Source organism: Seriola lalandi, unplaced genomic scaffold, assembly GCF_002814215.2.
Source record: "Seriola lalandi dorsalis isolate HSWRI2012SDOR001 ecotype SW California unplaced genomic scaffold, Sedor1 jcf7180002054582, whole genome shotgun sequence".
In the NCBI taxonomy this organism is placed as follows: Eukaryota; Metazoa; Chordata; class Actinopteri; order Carangiformes; family Carangidae; genus Seriola; species Seriola lalandi.
Window position 1 is genome coordinate 1678557 of NW_019525135.1, and position 18217 is coordinate 1696773.

The window sequence follows — 18217 nt, forward strand, 5'->3', positions numbered from 1 at the left end:
CCTTTGTTTTTCATCCTACTTCCTCAGACGTTGGTTTGATGTTAATGATTGCTACGGGGGTCCAGATGGCTGAGGTTAGGGTTAATAATTCAGCACTGTTTGAAACGGATACGTGTGAAGACAAACTCCCTGAACACAATTGTGAGCAGAAACTGAGTGATGAATTCTATATTGATGAAATTTTGAAAGAAATATTTTATTTATTTATTTATAATTATACTTATCCTTTGTATTTATGCTGTAACCTGAAATTCATGTTTACTAAGTCTTACATTTATTGAGGAGTAGTGTAAGAAAATGGCTTCAATCTAGTGCACTCAGGGGCAAAACACTAAATTCCCATCATACACTTCTTATTAATATGGATGATTAGTATGTGATGGGATTTTACCTGAGAGAAATTAGCTGTGGGAGGAAAAGAAGGTAATTTGATATGTATATCCTGCGGCTCACTTTGTCAGTTCCTCCAGGATTTGGTGATCATGTGATTACAAGAATTAACTCAAATTTAAGCTTGAGCTTGCAATTTTTTCCTATCCCTGCAATATTTATAGAAAATACTGGAAAAAATATTTGCCCCTTTCACTAATCACTGCCATTTTTAGTTAAAACTATTTCATTTCAGAACCACTGATAATTAGCCCAGTTCAAATAGAATTAATCCTCAAACCCAGCAAAACATTTTTTCAGAGACATTCTTGCCTGCGGGACCTTAAATCCTCTGCACTTCTTTGCAGGCGGAGCTTACTCACAGGCTCTGTATCACCCCCTACATGGTCCACCACTTTAAAACTCACCAAACCATATCTAACCCTGTGAGCACCAACCAAGTCTTACCTGTTTTTCTGACCCTTTGTTTCATACTGTTCAAAGAAAACCAGAACACCAACTGTGCTTGCAATGTAATTGATAATTTTGAAGATGACTTTTTAATCGTATCAGAACTAATTATGTAATGATTGTCAGTGAGTTCTTGAAACATTTTTATTCCTGCTGACTTACAAGTTGTAAACATTATCTTAATTTATCGCAAAATAATACAAAAAATGATGCAAATTGATTCATTGAGTTTTTTTTTTCAGAAAAGCTGCTGCAAATTCATTATATTGATGTTGCCCCTGCTGTGGAAGTTGGCAGAATATGGTGCACAATAGGTGAAATGCAGCCACAGTATGAGAATATGCACACTAGAGAGCAGTCTGTTCCCTCTTTCTGCAGTCGTTGTGATCCTCCATCTCCCTCACACCACCTCCCTCAACCCCCACCATCCACCCCACAACCCCCGACCCCCTCACACAACATACTGTTCATGTCAAAGGACCCAGGAAACACAACATCTGTCATTGCACTAATTTACACAATGAACACCAGAGGATGAAGGATATATATATACACACCTCAAAATGGCCTTGTATTCAACAAACATTTTACATCACATGAAAACACAGTGAAGAATACTGTATGTGCAAATCTTTCTTGAAGCTGGTGGATCATTTCTTCAATGATTCTGACACTATTTGAATTGTATTTTGATTTAAGTAAGCATGGTGTCGGTGATTGTTGTCTTTAGTGTGCTTGGTTCCGTGAAAGGAGACATCACTCCTCTGTGAAAGCCAAAGAGGGAGAAGCAATGAGAGGCATAGCTTTAGATCTTTGACACTTTGACGCTTTCTTTACTTGGATGGTACACAAATAGTGATATAATAATATGAAAATATGCTAACTGATTACGATGAAATAGATCATTTGAATGTTTTCACACATAGGCAATGGGGAGGGGGAAAGAAACTACACTGATAGCGAGCCAACACAGTGATGATAAAACAACAAATATGAGAGTTAAAACAGAGAAGAGATCTAAAATTCAGACCATGAATTTTACATTTGAGATGAGATGCAGATATCCCTCTGGCCCTTTCATTTTTTTTTTTTTTGGTTGGATACACTGCAGAGACATGGCTCTCCAGTCCACGAGCGCAAAGACTGCGTCTATTGTCATTCATCCTCTGACAGGCTTCTCACGTACAAATGAGTTTACTGTGAATAGCAATTCATTTATTTAAACATTTTTTGTAGTTTACAAAAGAAATAGATTATCTTGTATCATTTTTTGTCCACACTTGCACTTCTTCTTTTAACATATTTTACACAGACTTTTATTTTTACATTTTTAATCCAACTTAAACATATTTTTTAATATTTTAAATGCTTGTCAAATATTGTGTTTACCATAATACAAATGGTTTCTTTTTTTTTCTTTTTTTCTTCTTTTATGTGTCCCCAGTTTGTTTTTAAACAATAATTAAATGTCCTGAAGTAGAAAGACACATTAAAGCTCAATTATCCATCCATGAGAAAAAAAAAGCCTCAGTGCCCATGATGTATTCCTCTCTGTGTTCCTGTAGAACATCAACAGGTCCGAGAGTCAGGTGCCCATTATGCCCTGTGGCCTCAAATCAGCAATAGATAGCAGTAGCAGTAAATCCACCGTGAAATAGTCAGCCACATAAAGCACACTCCTTCCACATCACAGTGAGATGCTGTGTAAAAAGTGTCCGAAAGATCCCTTTATTCCTTCTGTCCCGCAATATTCCCCTCCCCAGTGTATCCAAAAAAAGGGATTTACTGTATATCCAGACAATCACAGGTAAAGACGTACTCACAAAGCAGGGTCACACCTCACATTCCCGAGAAGGTTGCTGTTGGCAAGTGCAAGAGCCATATTCATTGATGATTACCAGAGCTCCCTCAATGTGGTTAGGCTTATAGTCAACATAGTACTCCGGAGTAGAAATTGCAGCCATCTGCTGCATGCTTTGCTTTTGCTTCTGCTTACGGCGCTGACTGCTGAAGCATTGCCTCAGTTGTCTTATTCCGGCTGGAAAGCACTTCCATGCCACGTACAGCATGAGCACTATGATGAGAAAGGAGAAGATGAGCGCCATGGTGCCAGTCACCACCTTGTGAATCTGCATGGTGCTCTCCAGGTCATCATGGCCCACTGTGACAGTGAAAGAACTGGTGACCACCTCACTACCCTCACCCTCATAAGGGTTGGGAGTAAATGGGCCCAGGTACACAGAGCCACCCTGGGCCAGATCCCTTGTCGAGGCGTACAGGCCTGCTGTAGTTACCTCCATCGGGGGATCCTCACATAGCTGAAAAGCGTAGACAGCATCCAACACATCCTCGCCCTGTGCGGTGTCAGGGCTTGAACACAGCAGGGAATTGTCACGCTGGCCTCGGAAGGCACTCAGCCAAGAGGCCAAGGCACACACGTTGCGACTGCACTCCCAGTCATTCCCTGCCAGGGTAATGCTGTCCAGAGATGACCATGAATCCAGGATGCGCTGGTCCACAGAGGTCAAACGATTGGAGTCTAGCATTAGCACCTTGAGGTTGGGTGCACTCTCAAAAACATGTGGCTCAATGTACTCGATTTCATTAGCTGACAGGTCAATCTTCTCTAAAAAATGCCATGTCCAGTCCAGGGTATTGACAACAATTGTGGCACGATTGTTGTGCATGTACAGAGTACGTAAAGAGATGAGGCGAGGGAAGTGGGCTAGGTTGACTTTAACCAGCTCATTGTGCTCAAGATGCAACTCAGCCAACTTGAAGAGGCCAGCGAAGGAGTTTCGAGCCAGGCTCTGCAATTGGTTGTATCCCAAGTCCAGAAACTGCATGCTCCGGCAGTCTTGAAAAATCCGCACTGGCACAAATTTGAGAGCATTGTAGCGCAAATGCAAATTGGTGAGCTTTCTAAGGCCGTGGAACAGGTCGGGCTCTAGTGCCTGCAGCCTGTTGTATGAGAGGTCCAGGATGCGCAGGTTTGGGAGGGGCCTAAAGGTACCATTTGGCAAACTCTCAATCCGGTTGCTGCTCAGGTCTAACTCCTTGACTCGTCTTAGCCTGTCAAACGCACCCTCCTCTACAATGTCAATGTTGTTGTGATCTAAGTAGAGCCAGGTGAGCTGTGACAAACCAGCCAGTTGGCCTTCCCGCAGCTCAGTCAAGTTGTTCTCTCTCATGGACAGGCCCATGGCACTGCTCAGATTGCGGGGAATGTCTGTGAGGTTGAGCCCCTCGCAGTACAGCAGCTTGCTGTCGCAGCGGCACAGCCTTGGACAAACCCCCTCCACCAAGGGAACCATTCTTAGAAAAATGCCCAGTGAACACAGTATCAACCCAGGGGGCTTCTTCAGTGGCCACTTTAAGTACAGTCCAATTAGAAGGAAATCCATTAGCATAAATATCCAGGGATGTCACTGAGAAAATGTCCATTGAACCACTCTGGATATTGTTTTTGCACCTTCACATCATATTTATCACATCATATTTAATTAATTAATAATCTGTTTCGTTACGTTTTTGTATCTTAGCTGTAGGCAGTGATATTATATTACTTTTATTTAGTCAACCGAGTGAATCCTTGTTGAAAATGCAAACGATAGAGGGCAAGTCTCTGTGCTTATGTCAGATATCAAGCAGTGGGTGGAGAGTAGAGGGGGTGAAAAAAATAAATAAATAAAACTGTCCTCACTGATAGATCTTATTTGAAAAGATTCCTACTCACCCCTATCCAAAAGCTGACAATCTCCATTCAGCGTCTCGCTTTGTGCCCCAACACTAATTATGTGCGAATCTAAAAAAGACCCCACTGTGGTACAAATTCTCCCCCCTCCCTTCTCTCTTTTCAGTGGACACCAGATCCTTGGCAGGCTTACAATGTCTTAGTTCTCCTCAAGTGAAAGAGCCAGAAAGAGAAGGAATTCAAGTAGCTTTCAGCGAGATGGTAGGAAGTGCAAGTTCCCCTGTCTGTATGCATGAGCTCTGTCTCTTTTGCTCCTCCGCAGTCCTCTGCTGCAATGATCAGAGGGGAGAAGACACAACCAGAGAAAGGAAAAAAAAAAAAAAAGACCAAGGAAAATTCTCTTTAAATATCTGTTTTGTTCTTTTTTCCTCACCTTCCTGCTCAAGTTTCAGCAGATCTGTCAACACATATTATCGTCCATCTCTGGAAGCAATCACTGACTTGTAAGGTTTAAATCCATTCAAGCGGGTAATCATGCTTTCAGTGACGGATGTGAGGGGAAAAAAAAAAAAAAAAAAAAGGATTTAAAGAGGTGAACCCTGTTCACTGTTTTCTTGTGTAACAGCATTCCTTGTCATCTCAGTGGCTCATCTCGGTTAAGAAGCCGCTCGCATCCCCGGTAGCTTGCAGGTTTCGTTCACTCCCTTGCTCTCCGGGTGTTTTCTCAGCCAGCTGGAAGAGGCTGCTGAAGGCTGGTGCTGGTAAGCAGGCAGGGGCGGTAAATGTGGGAAGCAAAGGAGCGCGCAATCCCTTGCAGCAGACCAGTACACTGACAGCGCATGCAGAAGCACCTTCTGTTCACTGAGTGTCGTAAGCCACTCACAATTCAGAGTGCTCGCTCTCTTTCCCTCACTCTCTTGCTCTCTTTCCCTTGATCGCTCACTCACTTGTTCATGCTGCTCCCCTCCTCTTCCTCTCTCTCCCCTCTTCCCTCCTCACTTTTCTCTTGCTGTGTTTTTCTCTCTGCCTGAGAAATTTACATATTCAGAATGGGCTGGGCTTAAACCAGGAGCTTTAATGAAACTCCCTTCTCTCTATCTGTCTCTCTCCCTCTCTCTCTGTCTCTCTCTCTCTCTCTCTCTCTCTCTCTCTCCCTCCCTGTCTCTCTCTCTTTCTCCCTCCTTACCTCCCTCCCTCACTGACTGTAATAAATTGGGCCATATTATGTCTGCCTCTTTGACGTCGCTGTGAGAAAGCATTTTTCTGATTTCAGAAGTTGCAAAATAACGTTCATCCTGTGAACAAAAGGGTGTCCTACATTTGTTCAACCCCTAAAAGCAGAGAACCATTTGCATGCAGTTTAACAATCATGAGCACATATAGATGAACAAAAAAAACTAAAAACAGGAAGAAATATTATAACTCAAATAAACCATATTCTCTCTCAGGATCAAAACTTTAGTCACATAAAACATGAAAGAAATGAATCCAATAATGATGGTAACATTTAAATGTACTCATCATCATGTATGTCTTATGATTTCAATTATGACTTTGTGTAATGACTCACTGTCAGTCTATTGATATTCATTGTTTAGCCTTGCTAACAATAAAGTCTGGAGCATAATGAGTGAAGACTAGAGTATGACATTCCTCATTTGATCAAACTGTCCTGTAGCCAGGCATTCTATGTCATTGTCAATTATGGCTAGGCTATCTATTCTGAATACAGATGTAATTGCTTGCCATATAATATTAGCATAAAACTGTAACATACTTTCTTTTCTTTTTTTTCTGAAGGTCCGCTCTCGCCTTGTTTTGCACTTCTCTGGGATCGGTCCTAGCCTTGTCATCGTTCTCCCATTAATTTTCAAAGACAATGAGCTGTGACAGTGCCTTACATTCCTCATACCAGCCAACTTTCTCACCATCTGCTCTTTTTTCATCTCCGAGTTCATTGCATTTTTATGGACAGATGTCATTACTCTGATATCAAGCCATCTTGCTCTTTGGCTCTTAAGAAGGAGTTTAGAATGAACGAATGAATGAGTGAAAAATTTGTGTGAACAAAATATAATTACAAATTTATAATATTAAATATACTTGTAATCCCCAATAATTTTATCTCTCTGTTATTGTCCTGTACTTTTTATTTTTTTATTTTTATACAGCTATGGATCTGATATGCGTTTGAAATAAAAGTAGAAGTTGTAAAAATTGGTTTCAATTATGTCCCTTCAAAATCCAGGCTCAGTAATGTATAGAGTTAAATAAACTTGAAATAAAAAATATCCTTTCATGGAGCAGGACAAAACCTAGAATAAACATTTACAGTATGCTGTTATCGCAAGCAGCAATACCCATTACTTTTACTTTGCAAAGGCGATACAGCTAGTTGTTTTTCCTTCTTGATACTGACTCTTAGCTTGAGTCGACATTTTTTCTGTAATCTGGATTACTACTACAGAAGCTAAATAAAAGATTCTGATATATAATTTCCATTACTTTGGAAATGGGTCCCTTTAATACTCTATAGTGCTAAACTGGGTAAAGTCAAAAGCCCAGGTGGTTGGTGTGTTTTCAAAGATATTTACCATTCCACTGTGTCTTTTCATATGTTCTGCTTTGGCAGTCAATCACAGTAATGTTGTTGTTTGTGTTGGAGCTGGTAGTATGGCATTAGCATTAGCTGTAGAATAGCTGGCTAACTGAGACAGGGATATTCAGGAAGTTTTACTTTATTCGACTGTACTTATCAAGTATTTTTTATCTAGTCTCCACTCTGAAGTCATATATGAATGTAAGAGTAAAGTATAAAAAGTAATAAGGAGAGTTAGCTTCACAGTGTTACAGGGAACATGGTAGATTAGACCATTGCCAGTGCATCTCATCAAACAAAAAGTCCCCACCCAGTGGTATAGCCTATTACTACAACAACAGTACAGGCCTTTTGTGACAGTTATACTACCATCTATTTTAAACTGTTGTCTGTTATGCACGGCTGTTTATCTGATCAAGATTTAATTAATAATCATTGGCTAAAATCTGCTGTAGATTTTTGTTGTTGATTGTATTCTAATCACTGAGTATATGTACAGATATCTTTTTAGTGCATATGCAAGTAGTGCACAGCAGCTTCACACATGCCAATGGATCACCAAATATTTTTGTATGCAGCACCCCAGACATGTGTCCCTGAGTGGAGACTGAACTATACACAGTAAAATAAAAAAGCTGCTCGATATAATGGGATCCAAAGGTATTTTGTTATGTCACTTAATAATAAGAGACTCATCTCTCAACAATATAGGTATATAAAGTATGTGTGTGTGTGTGTGTGTGTGTGTGTGTATATATATATATTATTAATACTAATAATAATATTATTTATCTATTTGTTTTTTTTCCTCAATGGTTCCCTTCTATACCTTGTTAACTTATTTGTCTGGCATCATTTGTCAGAAATTATACAAATTTATACGAGAACTAATTCTTGTTTTCAGGCCTGACATCTCAATTTTTTTTAAAACAGCTCAGTCAGTTTGAGGTGTGGTGACTGTGTAGAAAAGTTGGCCAAGAGTTTTTATTCATGTTAGGTACATTGTCCTTATGGAAAATCTTCAGCACAAAATGGGCCTAAAAGGGATAGCGTGCCTCTACATAATTGGTAAATGGTGTTTTTAAGGTCAGTGGGATCCTATACTAGTTACTAAACGTCAGTTATGTTTAGACTTTTTTTGAAAGACAGATGATGATAATGAAATAAGAGTCCCTATGAGAAAATACATTACCTCGCTGCATGCGGAACAGAGGCTGACTTGAAAATGGGGTGGGAGTTTGATTACAATAATTATACCAAGGAAACGCAATTACCTAACAGCCCGGTAGTTTGCTCTGACCCCGTCTGGCATTCCACAACTTAACTTTAGGTACTGCATCCACCACCAGGGGCACCAAGTTGTTAACATCTGTGCCAAAAGAACTGACAGCTGTGCACTGATGTTACTTTGGTTGAACTACAACTGAGTAATCTGTTTGTGTATTAGGTAAGATGTGTGTGTGTGTGTGTGTGTGTGTGTGTGTTGGTGTGTGTGTGTGTGCGTGTGTTGGTGTGTGTGTGTGTGTGCGTGTGTTGGTGTGTGTGTGTGTTGGTGTGTGTGTGTGTGTGTGTTGTTCTGTCTATGTGAGGACCAGTTTGACTTTTTTGGCTGCTCCTCACAGCTTTAAATGGCTGTTTGAGGGTTGTGACTTGGTTTTTCGGGTTCAGGTTAAAACTAGGTTTAGGATAAGGGTTGGTGTTAGGCATGTAGTTGTGATGGTTGAGGTAGTGATAGTGCCATGACTGTGCAAGATACAGTCATGAAACTTTACAGATGTGTAGTTTAGATCAAAATGAAGGCACAGTTCAAAGATGGTTGGCGCCCGTCCGCTGAATGTCAACATGCTGACGAATGTTGCAGCTGGCGCGATCCAATTGCAAGATGGTCTCTTGTTTTCTTTAGTTTTTAGTTCCACTTTTCCTTGGTCAATACTTTGTCGTTTGATTTTTATTTTTGTTCGGAAAATTAATTTTCAGTTACCAGACAACACAGTCTTTCTGTAATTGTCAGATCTATCAAAGTAAATTTGGTGAAGGAAGAAAGATGGGCCAGGATGTCAAATCTCTAAACAGATTTTGCATGAAAGTGTGCTAGCTCCAGATCCAATTTCTTATTTCTCAAATCTTATTTTAAAGTATTCAGTGAAGGTCTGACAGCAACAAGGAGAACAAAAACTTTCCTTCACATCATCTGAACTTCTTGAATTGGAATCATCTGTGCTTTGCCTTTACTATATTCCCTCCTAGCTGTAATGGATGACTACACCATCAGCTAATGACTTGGTGCACTATAATGACTTGACACAGCGAACAGGAGATGAGAGTATCCAGACCGTCAGTTTTAAGACTTTAAGAGCTTTGGCTCTCTACTTTGGAGTTAAAGTCAGCACAAGTGTGAGTGAAAGTGTGTGACCATGTGTGTGACCATGTGTGTGAGTGTGAAACACACTCGCCTAATGACACGCTCACATGAGCACAGTCATAGAAAACAGATACGGCCATATTAGAGATTGATGGTAGCTAAGGGTATGGATTTTTTTTTAATGAATAACCTTTAAATAACCTATTTTTTTCTTCTAGTTTACATCATAAGCCTTCAGGTTAGCGTTCATGTATGAATGTGACTCATCAGCCTCCATATCAAACAATAAATAAATGAGTCATAAAATGATCTTAGATCTTTGTCACACTCAGACGTTAGTTGAGGCTTTGTGAAATGGAAAGAAGGGCTGTTTTTTTATGGTTTCATGCTTAATATTGTATTGAATGTGGTGCAGCAAGTAATTTACAGCTGATAATGATGTTGAACTTTAACCAAAAAGTTTTGTTTGATGCATTTTGTCTGTCCCAGTAGAATTGCATTATTTAACACAAATCTGAATAACTTTTTTTTTTGATTTAATAATATTTCATATTTATTTCTTTCATCATGATTATTTGTGTCTTTTTTCAATAAGGAAAGGTGTTGTTACACGTTGTTAAAAGAAGAATTTTCTACCCAGCCAGTGATGCTGCTCTGCTTGTTATTTTGCCCTTAGTGAGTAATCGATGTGGAAACAAGTGCAATACAATTAAGTAAAGTCAAGTACTATATATGAGGAAAAATTAAATTACCCTTTCCAGTGTGTAGCGCAATGAGAAGAACATGATCCGTCACTGGCTTCCCATCTGACCACTGCTTAAGCCTGACTTTTCAAAGACAAACAGTCATGTGTCAGAGGTTTGAGAGAATGTTGTTCTGGACTTATTTGTTAAAATATGTTGTTGTGTAAACAAACATTTAAAATTTAAGCATGATTTCATGTCCCTGGCTAATTATGTGATCATTTTAATTGACATCTTGGATATTTTTTATAAAGAAATGGTTAGAGGTTGTTTGTGTATTGCCAGCACACTGAATTGATTTGAGGGATCAAATAAGTCTCAGAATTATCAGCATCTATGATTACAGGCCCATTATTTAAATCATTTATTGAATCAGAGGACATCTGACTGTGTGAGCCCAACAAAACAAGGCAGATGATGACTAATTGGCCCACTGCAGAGATAATGTTGATGGGCAGCTGGGAAGGGATTGTGGTGGGGGTCGGTGGAGACGCGTGCACCGTAGAGCGGCTGTCATTGGTGTGGAGAGGAAACGGCATGAAATGATTCTGGATCAGCAATTGAGTGCAACCCCCAGCAGATGGAGGTTTCTCTCAGTTTAAAAGGGTCACAAGTGGACAGAGAGTTAACATTAAGCTTATTCATTTCAGCTTTAGTGTTTATTTTCTGTCTTCTTTGGTATTTAAGATGACATAATCCCATTATATAATCAGCAACTGAGGATGAGCCGAAGAGCAGAAGAAATGTACTCAAAAATGAATTGAGATAGCCGTGGGCATGTTTAATTATTACCATCATACTCATATCACAGATATACATCTTCTGAATAAAAATTGTGAAGATGGTAACTCAGTGGAGGTTTGTGTTAGTATGCATTCTGGGTTTGCTACACAATATACAAAAAAATCCACCTCTCTCCATCTTCCTTTGCTTTTACTAACTGCAGCTGGGGTGAATAAAACAGGAACAACAATACCATCGTAATGCTCATTGGAGCATGTGACAGGGGGAACATGGCTGTCGCTATGGGTTACAACTCCTTGAAGCATGTTTTTGTGTGATGCAAAGTTTGCCTCGGTAAACAGGAAAAATCTATATAATGCTATCCTCATGTCTCGGCCATGTTTGAGGTTTCAAAGGTGGGTGAGCGCTTGATTTATAGAGAATGTTTAGATCAAGATGGATGGTAAGCCTGGAAAAGCTCTGATAGTTTGTCCGCGGTGATGTGAAAGTGAGGCTCTGTATACACGACTGTATGTACGTCAAGAAAGGAAAAGAGAAAAAGAATTAAGAATCTGAATGAAAAGGCCAAAATGGGTAAAGTAAAGAGAATATTTATCATCGATGGTAGGAAATAAATTGTTTGTGCTAGTAAATCTGGGGGTGGCTTTTGGAAGCAGCATGATCTTAAATCGCCTCTAGTTTTATGATTCTCTTCCAATACAAAAATAATGCTCTGCACTGTGAGCAGCCATGATAAAACATTTTGTTAACTTTCTGTATTGAGCACAAACATGCCACAGCATGTTTTAAACTTTAACTAAATGTATGTGTTGTTTTTCTAACCCTCTCTATTTATTTCACACCATCCTTCAGATCTGAGACAGCTTGACCCTCTTCCTCTCAAGTTTTCCAATGTTGGTTGCAAAAGCAAATCTTTTTAGTTGGTTTGATAAAAAGCATCACCACTTCAAGGCGAAACCTTAACCTTCTCATTTCCATGAAAATTCCTATGAAGTGATGGTGACTGGCCTTGGCATGGAGTCTAATGATCACATTGTCTAAATGTCTAATGCATAATGTTGAGTTGTCTTCTGCTCTCCGCATATCTTAAACCACACAGGCAATTTAGGTCGCGCACCTCGTAGTTGTATTACTATGTTTTACTAGAACAAGGGACAAATGGAATGATCACTAATTGTTTGTTCAGTGTTCTTTGTTTTTTTTAAAAGCCACACATTGCTTGACACCTCTGCTGTAGACCCTGTAATATTTAGTTTTAATCAAGATTCTGTAGGTGATGCTCCTTTTAGTCATCCAGTCTCAGTAATCATGTCTCCACTAAAGCCTTTTGCTTTTGTTCTAAGCATCTTACTTCAAGGTTTGATCAATTGCTTGTGCTTTCACGAATGCTCTTCTCCATACCACAGTTGTACAAAGCTGCTTGGTGTACTTGTGGCCTCTCTGTTGCCTTGAACATGTTGCGCTTCTCTTTCACTGACTTGGTGTTTTGCCCACAGAAGAGCTCTTGACTGTTTTTTATTTGTTGCACTTTTCTCTGTAAACTCTACTCACCGTAGTATTTAAAGATTCCAGCTGGGTGGCTACATCTGAGATGCTGAAACCTCCACATTTGGCACTGACATGTAGCACCATTCAAATGTTAGGTTAAAGAGTAACTCTGACTCTTGACTCTTTTCCCTGCTGAGTTACAGCTATTTGAAGGACCTGGCTGGTTGCATTAAATAGCATGTGTTCCTAATAAAGTCTTCACTCAGTATATATTGGTATATGTGCGTAAAATATAAAGCCATTTAAACTACATCACTGTTTACTGTGGAACAACAGAAAAGCAAGAAAAAGATCAAGCAGTGATGCAAGAAAGGGGTGGGAGAGAAGAGTTGTAGTTAGACAGACAGATAACAGACAGACAAGATCAGTGACAATATACAGACATATGAGTGGGTCAAGTCAAATACTGCACTTGGAAGTCAGTTTAACAAAGAAAATTGTCAAGAAGGCACAAACAGAATAACAAAAAGCAGCGTGTGTTTGTAAGGCACACAGGAAGAGACTATGCATGTGTTTTTACCACTAATGATTGTATGCAACAGCTCAAAGAAAAATGTCAGTTACATTCAGTTAAAGTGTCGAGAAAAGAAGAGAGAGGACGCCTCTGTAGATAGAAGAGTATTATATTTATATTATATTTGATATTCTTACAGATAGAAACAGAAGGAAAGTAGAGTAATTAAGTGGAAGAGACTCAGGCGTGGAACTGCATCTGTCTGTGTATTTGTGTGTGAAAGAGAAAATTAATAGGTGTCTAAATTGCTTCCAGGTATGTCCGATGTGAGGTGTTCCCTGTTGAGAGAGCGAGACAGACAGTGATTTTTCCATGTCACAACACAGTGCAGTCACACTCTTGGCGTTGGACATGCTTTTATACAGAAACAAGATCAGAATTCTTCACCCGCCACCATGGCTGGTAGACATTTACAGCTACCTGCCACAGCCAGTTTTTCACCCACATTTGGCGTGGTGATGTGTGTGGGTTTTCCATGTTCAGTTTTTAATTCAATTACATGTTTTAACATTTTTACTTAGTGTGTTTCTTTATGCATTTGTGTTCTGCCTCTAATGTTTTTGGCTTCAGAGACTACATCAAACAGCGCCTGTGACTAGGCTCTGTCTGCCAAAGGAACTTTGTTCTGCTGTCAGATGACGCAGAAATCCCACTGAGAGCCACCAAGCCCATTTTCAAAACCCAGCTCTCTGGAGCCGCATGCCCCCACTTTTGATAGCCCTGACTGCTCTGGCCTATTGCCTCATTCAGAGCCCAACAAGCCTCTGCATCCTTCATGTGTCCACTGGCCTCTCTCATGTTGGGATGAAGCAGAGCAGAACACAGCAAGCAGAGGAGTCTCTGATGTAAAAGGCTGAAACACTTGTAAATTTAGACAGAAAATGACTTGTGCCTTTATCCCTAGTGTCCCAACTGCAAAGTAAGGTAAGAACCCTAGCCTAGAAATCTAAATAAAATCCCATTAGCGCACAGTACTGCAAGGAACAGATAAACCTTATAATACAAGAAAGCTCCTTGTGTTTCACATTTGACGCATTAAGTCGTACATCTTGAACCTTGAACTGAAATTAGTTGAATTTTGTTACTCACAAACAAAAACTATGTGTTTGCAATGTTCTCGCAGTAATCGTGTAGTAGAAACTCTGTTTTCTCTTTCCTTCAAGAAAGTTTGTTGTTAGAATTTTGATTCAGGCACACAAGTCTGCAACACTCTTTTGATCTACTATAAATATCCTTCAGATTTTGATCGACTTCTATTAACACTGTTAACATCAAGAGGCAGAATGAAAGATGATGTTCAGAAGAGAGGTCTGGTGTAAGGGCAGATGCCAAGAACCTCCCTGCTGCTCATTTAGTGTCACAGCTGAAGGCGCACGCCGGAGCTCTCTTTCTCCTTTACTGATTTCTCACCTTGACAGTAACTAGCTCAATAACTAGTTGATGCGGCAGTGCTCACAAACGTTTGGTTTTCGCTACCCCTTGGCAGACTTCCGGATGTTTTGCCAGACAGAAGAAAGTGGGCTTTTAAGGTGGCCTGAGCTAATGTTATCTGTTTGGAGACAGTCGCTCAACTGAGGGGCTGCATAACACGCTTGAGATTAAGTAGTAACTTTTTTTGAATCTTGTGAACCATACAAAGCTACTCTAGTGGAGTCCCAGAATAAATATATTGAGCTGGAATTTAGCTCAGTAGGTCCACTCGAACAACAAAATGGTAGACGATGCATGGTATTTGACTCTGATGATGATGATGATTTTTATTATTATTGTTGTTGTTGTTATTCACCTGGAAAGGAGCCCCACGTATGACCATCATGCCCTATCATAGGCCTTTTCCATGAAAGACATTTTGATGTGTCACAGTAAGGAAAGCACATAATAGATAATACAATTATTTATGGCTGAATCCTATTTAGCTGGTTCAGTTTCAGGGTCCTGGTGTTGTACATGCTGGCTAATTGTCATGACTCACTGGCATGCAGAACAGAGCCATGGTTAATGTTATGTGCAACACCGCTGCTTCAAATGTCTGCTGTGAAACTGAACAATGGTTCCAAACATTTTGTGTTAAACTGGGAATTCTTCACTGTTGCGATTATCCAAAGTCTATAAAAACTGATTTAAGGCATGAAGGCATGATAGAAAGTATAACATTACAACATAAGCAAATTCTCACCTCAACTCAGCTTTTATGAATCCCAGCTCTTGCGTGGAAATTGTGCACGCACTGTTTATAAATGAGGTCCCTATACAAATATTGTGAGAAACTACTGAATGCTTTCTTTTCTCATCTTACACACAAACACATTTGATAAACGCTTGCAGACATTTTTCTTCCAAATCCTGAGGTGTAGAATATTCTTCTCTGTAGCAGTAAGGTGTTATTCCTCCCAGCTCATCAAACGGGCAAAGCAGTGTAAACACAGAACCGTGTGCCCTGAGCCTGACAAGGAGCTACTCTAAGAGATCGAAAATGCAGTCGGAGTTGTTTCAGAAAAAAACTATACTTGTCGTCGCAGTGAAGGGACGGAATATGTTGGCCTCGATGTAAACGCGTGGCTCTTTCATGTGTTTTTAATGGTTTTTGGAGGCTGTGGAGTTGCAGTGGTGACTCATAGATATAAGCTACATCAGGCTGTGGCTACACAAACCTTGTAGGATAAATTGATTGCTGGTTTTAGTCTCTTTAAGGGAATTGTTGGTTATAATAGAAAAAGATAAAAATAATGCCAGCTTTCTCCCTCAAGGACACACGTTGCTTTGTCACTGGCAGCATGGAAAGTCACCAGGGTCACATTAGCAGAAATCTTCATTTGAGTTGAATCCAGTAGTTAAGTTAACTTCCAAAGCACTTGATAAAATTACACTGTCATCAGCTTAGTGGTTAAACACTGTAATCTGGCACTCAAGTATGTGAGCGTGCTTGTGTTTGTGTGGATGAGTGCAAATGCTTGTGTTAAGTTAAGCAAGTGGAATCCAAAAGAAAATGTAAGGTTGTCTTACACTCCACCTAATTCTGGCCTGTGGGCGTCATCCAGTCCTGGTAGGATCTCGTGTAATTGTCTCACAGATGAATTTGTCATACACACGGTGAAAGCACAGCAGCTAAACTGTGCAGTAACACAGCAGATGTTGTCAAGCTTTTAGAGTTTGTAAATCATTTATTACCGGTGTTATTTTAAGTCTGTTGCAAATGTAAGAACACCTGTGTGTTTTGGCACTTTTTCATCATCTCTCTCTTTATACAGATACGTGCGTTGCCATCAACAAATATCTAGCTCACCTAGAAGTCAGTACAAAGGAGGGATGTCCTTTGTGTTCACAGAGGGAATCCCCACAACACCTTTTCATGGCTTAAGGGGGTTGTTAAAGTTGTACTTTATTAATTACCATGGGGTCCTCAGCTCCACTTCTTAGGGCTGTTCGCAATACCCAGCTCGCATGTCTGTTGGTGTGTAATGAAACCAGGCTACCTGTCAGAAACCCACATGAACAAGGGGAGCATGTTCTAATTCCAGCCACTGAGCCACTGAGCCACTGAGCCGGTGTGCCGCAATGCAAAAGGAGTTTTGGAGCGTGTTCTGTCTTTTGCACTCTTCATGTACAGATCACAGCATTCATAAAAGCCAATGAAAAACTCTATTTTGGATTAAAGGTCGTGTGGTACCAGATGGTGTACATATAGCATGCAGATTGTTTTACTTGGAAGTTAGAATTGGTATTTCAGGAACTACTGTGTCATAGTTGTTGGCAGCTGGTGTTTGTTTACATATGGGACAAACGACACCTGTGCTTTGTGTTGGCAAACTTCACTGCAGATTTTTGACAGAAAATCTGCAATGTACACATGTACAAGACAAAAAAATGAAAAAAAAAGTATAACATTAACAGTAGCATAACAAGAAACAGATGTGAGTAATCATGTTATCATGCAACAGTTTGAAAATGGATGTTTTTCAAAGGAGCTAAAAATAGACTATTGTATAACCTTCTATGTATGTAGACTATTGTATAATCTAGATGTTTGTCTTTAACAAGGCAGGATTAAAATGTTACATTTTTAAAGGTAGTGTTGTGGGCCTATGTCAAAGAAGGGTAATTGGGGTTAGGACTGGCTAATATATGGAATGAATTTGAATCATTTGAGTTTTTGTTTTTGCATGATGGGTAAAATGTCTACATCATGAAAATCAAGTTATCACAATGTACACAAAAAGGTTATTTTAGGGGGAAAAATTCAGTTTCGGGTCATGACAGATTGTAAACGGTGATGTTAATACTACAGTATATACTAAACTGCCACAGATTATGGGACTGCAGGTGGTTACTGGGCTCTGTCCATCTCATACTGAAATCAGCGGGCGCTTCAACAACAAGGACAGACAGAGAAAAGACCGTGAACACTGATTTTCGCTCTCAGTGTGTGTTTGTTGATGAGGTGTTACCTCTTTTCACAAGAGGTAAAGTGAAGGGAGTCAGCGGAGCAGTGTGCAGATTCTGTCTACTTGCTGGGTAGCTTAAGTTAACTGGCCAGCAGTGTGCTGTGCTGATGTCAAACCACAAACAGCAGGAGCAGATGAATTCGTATGCTGCTCTGCTTGTGCTGAAACTGATTTTGATGTGGTCCACAATGTTTTAGTGTTGGCATCGAGCACTAACACTCCATAGCTGTATGGGATAGCATTTGTTCTTTCAATTTGTATAACAATCATGCAGGAGGTGCATGTCTGTCATTATTCAGGTCAGCTGTCTTGTACATGTACTCCTAAAAATATGTCTCAGTCATGTTTTAGTGTTTCTGTAGTTTGCAGAAGGAAAAATATAAAAACAATATTTTTTTAACTGTGTCACCAAGCCCCAGTTGGGTTTACTGTTTGACTGATTGGAGTTGTGAATCTCTACCAGTTTTAACATCATTAATATTTACAAACCAGTGCCTTCTTTTAACAAATTTAGTGTAAATCATAAGTTAAATGAACTACATTTCAGAGAAATCAGGAAATAAAGTATTTATGAACATGGTTGAATCATTTATCATTTTAATCTCAGCAGGTAATAACCCCAATTCTGGCTGTATTTGACTGTTTCTCTCATTTCTTGTTTTGTGTTTTAGTACAGCATATCGCACTGTATAGATGTTTATATATATTTTTTATGTGAGCTGTGCAACACC

At 39.7% G+C, this 18217-nt stretch overlaps 2 protein-coding genes across 2 annotated transcripts in view; one reads left to right on the forward strand and one right to left on the reverse strand.

Annotated features, from left to right (window-relative positions):
• The window catches only part of ctnna2 (catenin (cadherin-associated protein), alpha 2), a 310610-nt gene that overhangs the window by 188545 nt on the left and 103848 nt on the right, over positions 1 to 18217 (forward strand). The gene's annotated exons all lie outside the window — the stretch shown is intronic.
• Positions 904 to 5437, reverse strand: lrrtm1 (leucine rich repeat transmembrane neuronal 1). The gene has a single exon (XM_023418418.2). The coding sequence runs from the start codon at positions 4248 to 4250 to the stop codon at positions 2673 to 2675; it is 1578 nt and encodes a 525-aa protein (XP_023274186.1). The 5' UTR covers positions 4251 to 5437; the 3' UTR covers positions 904 to 2672.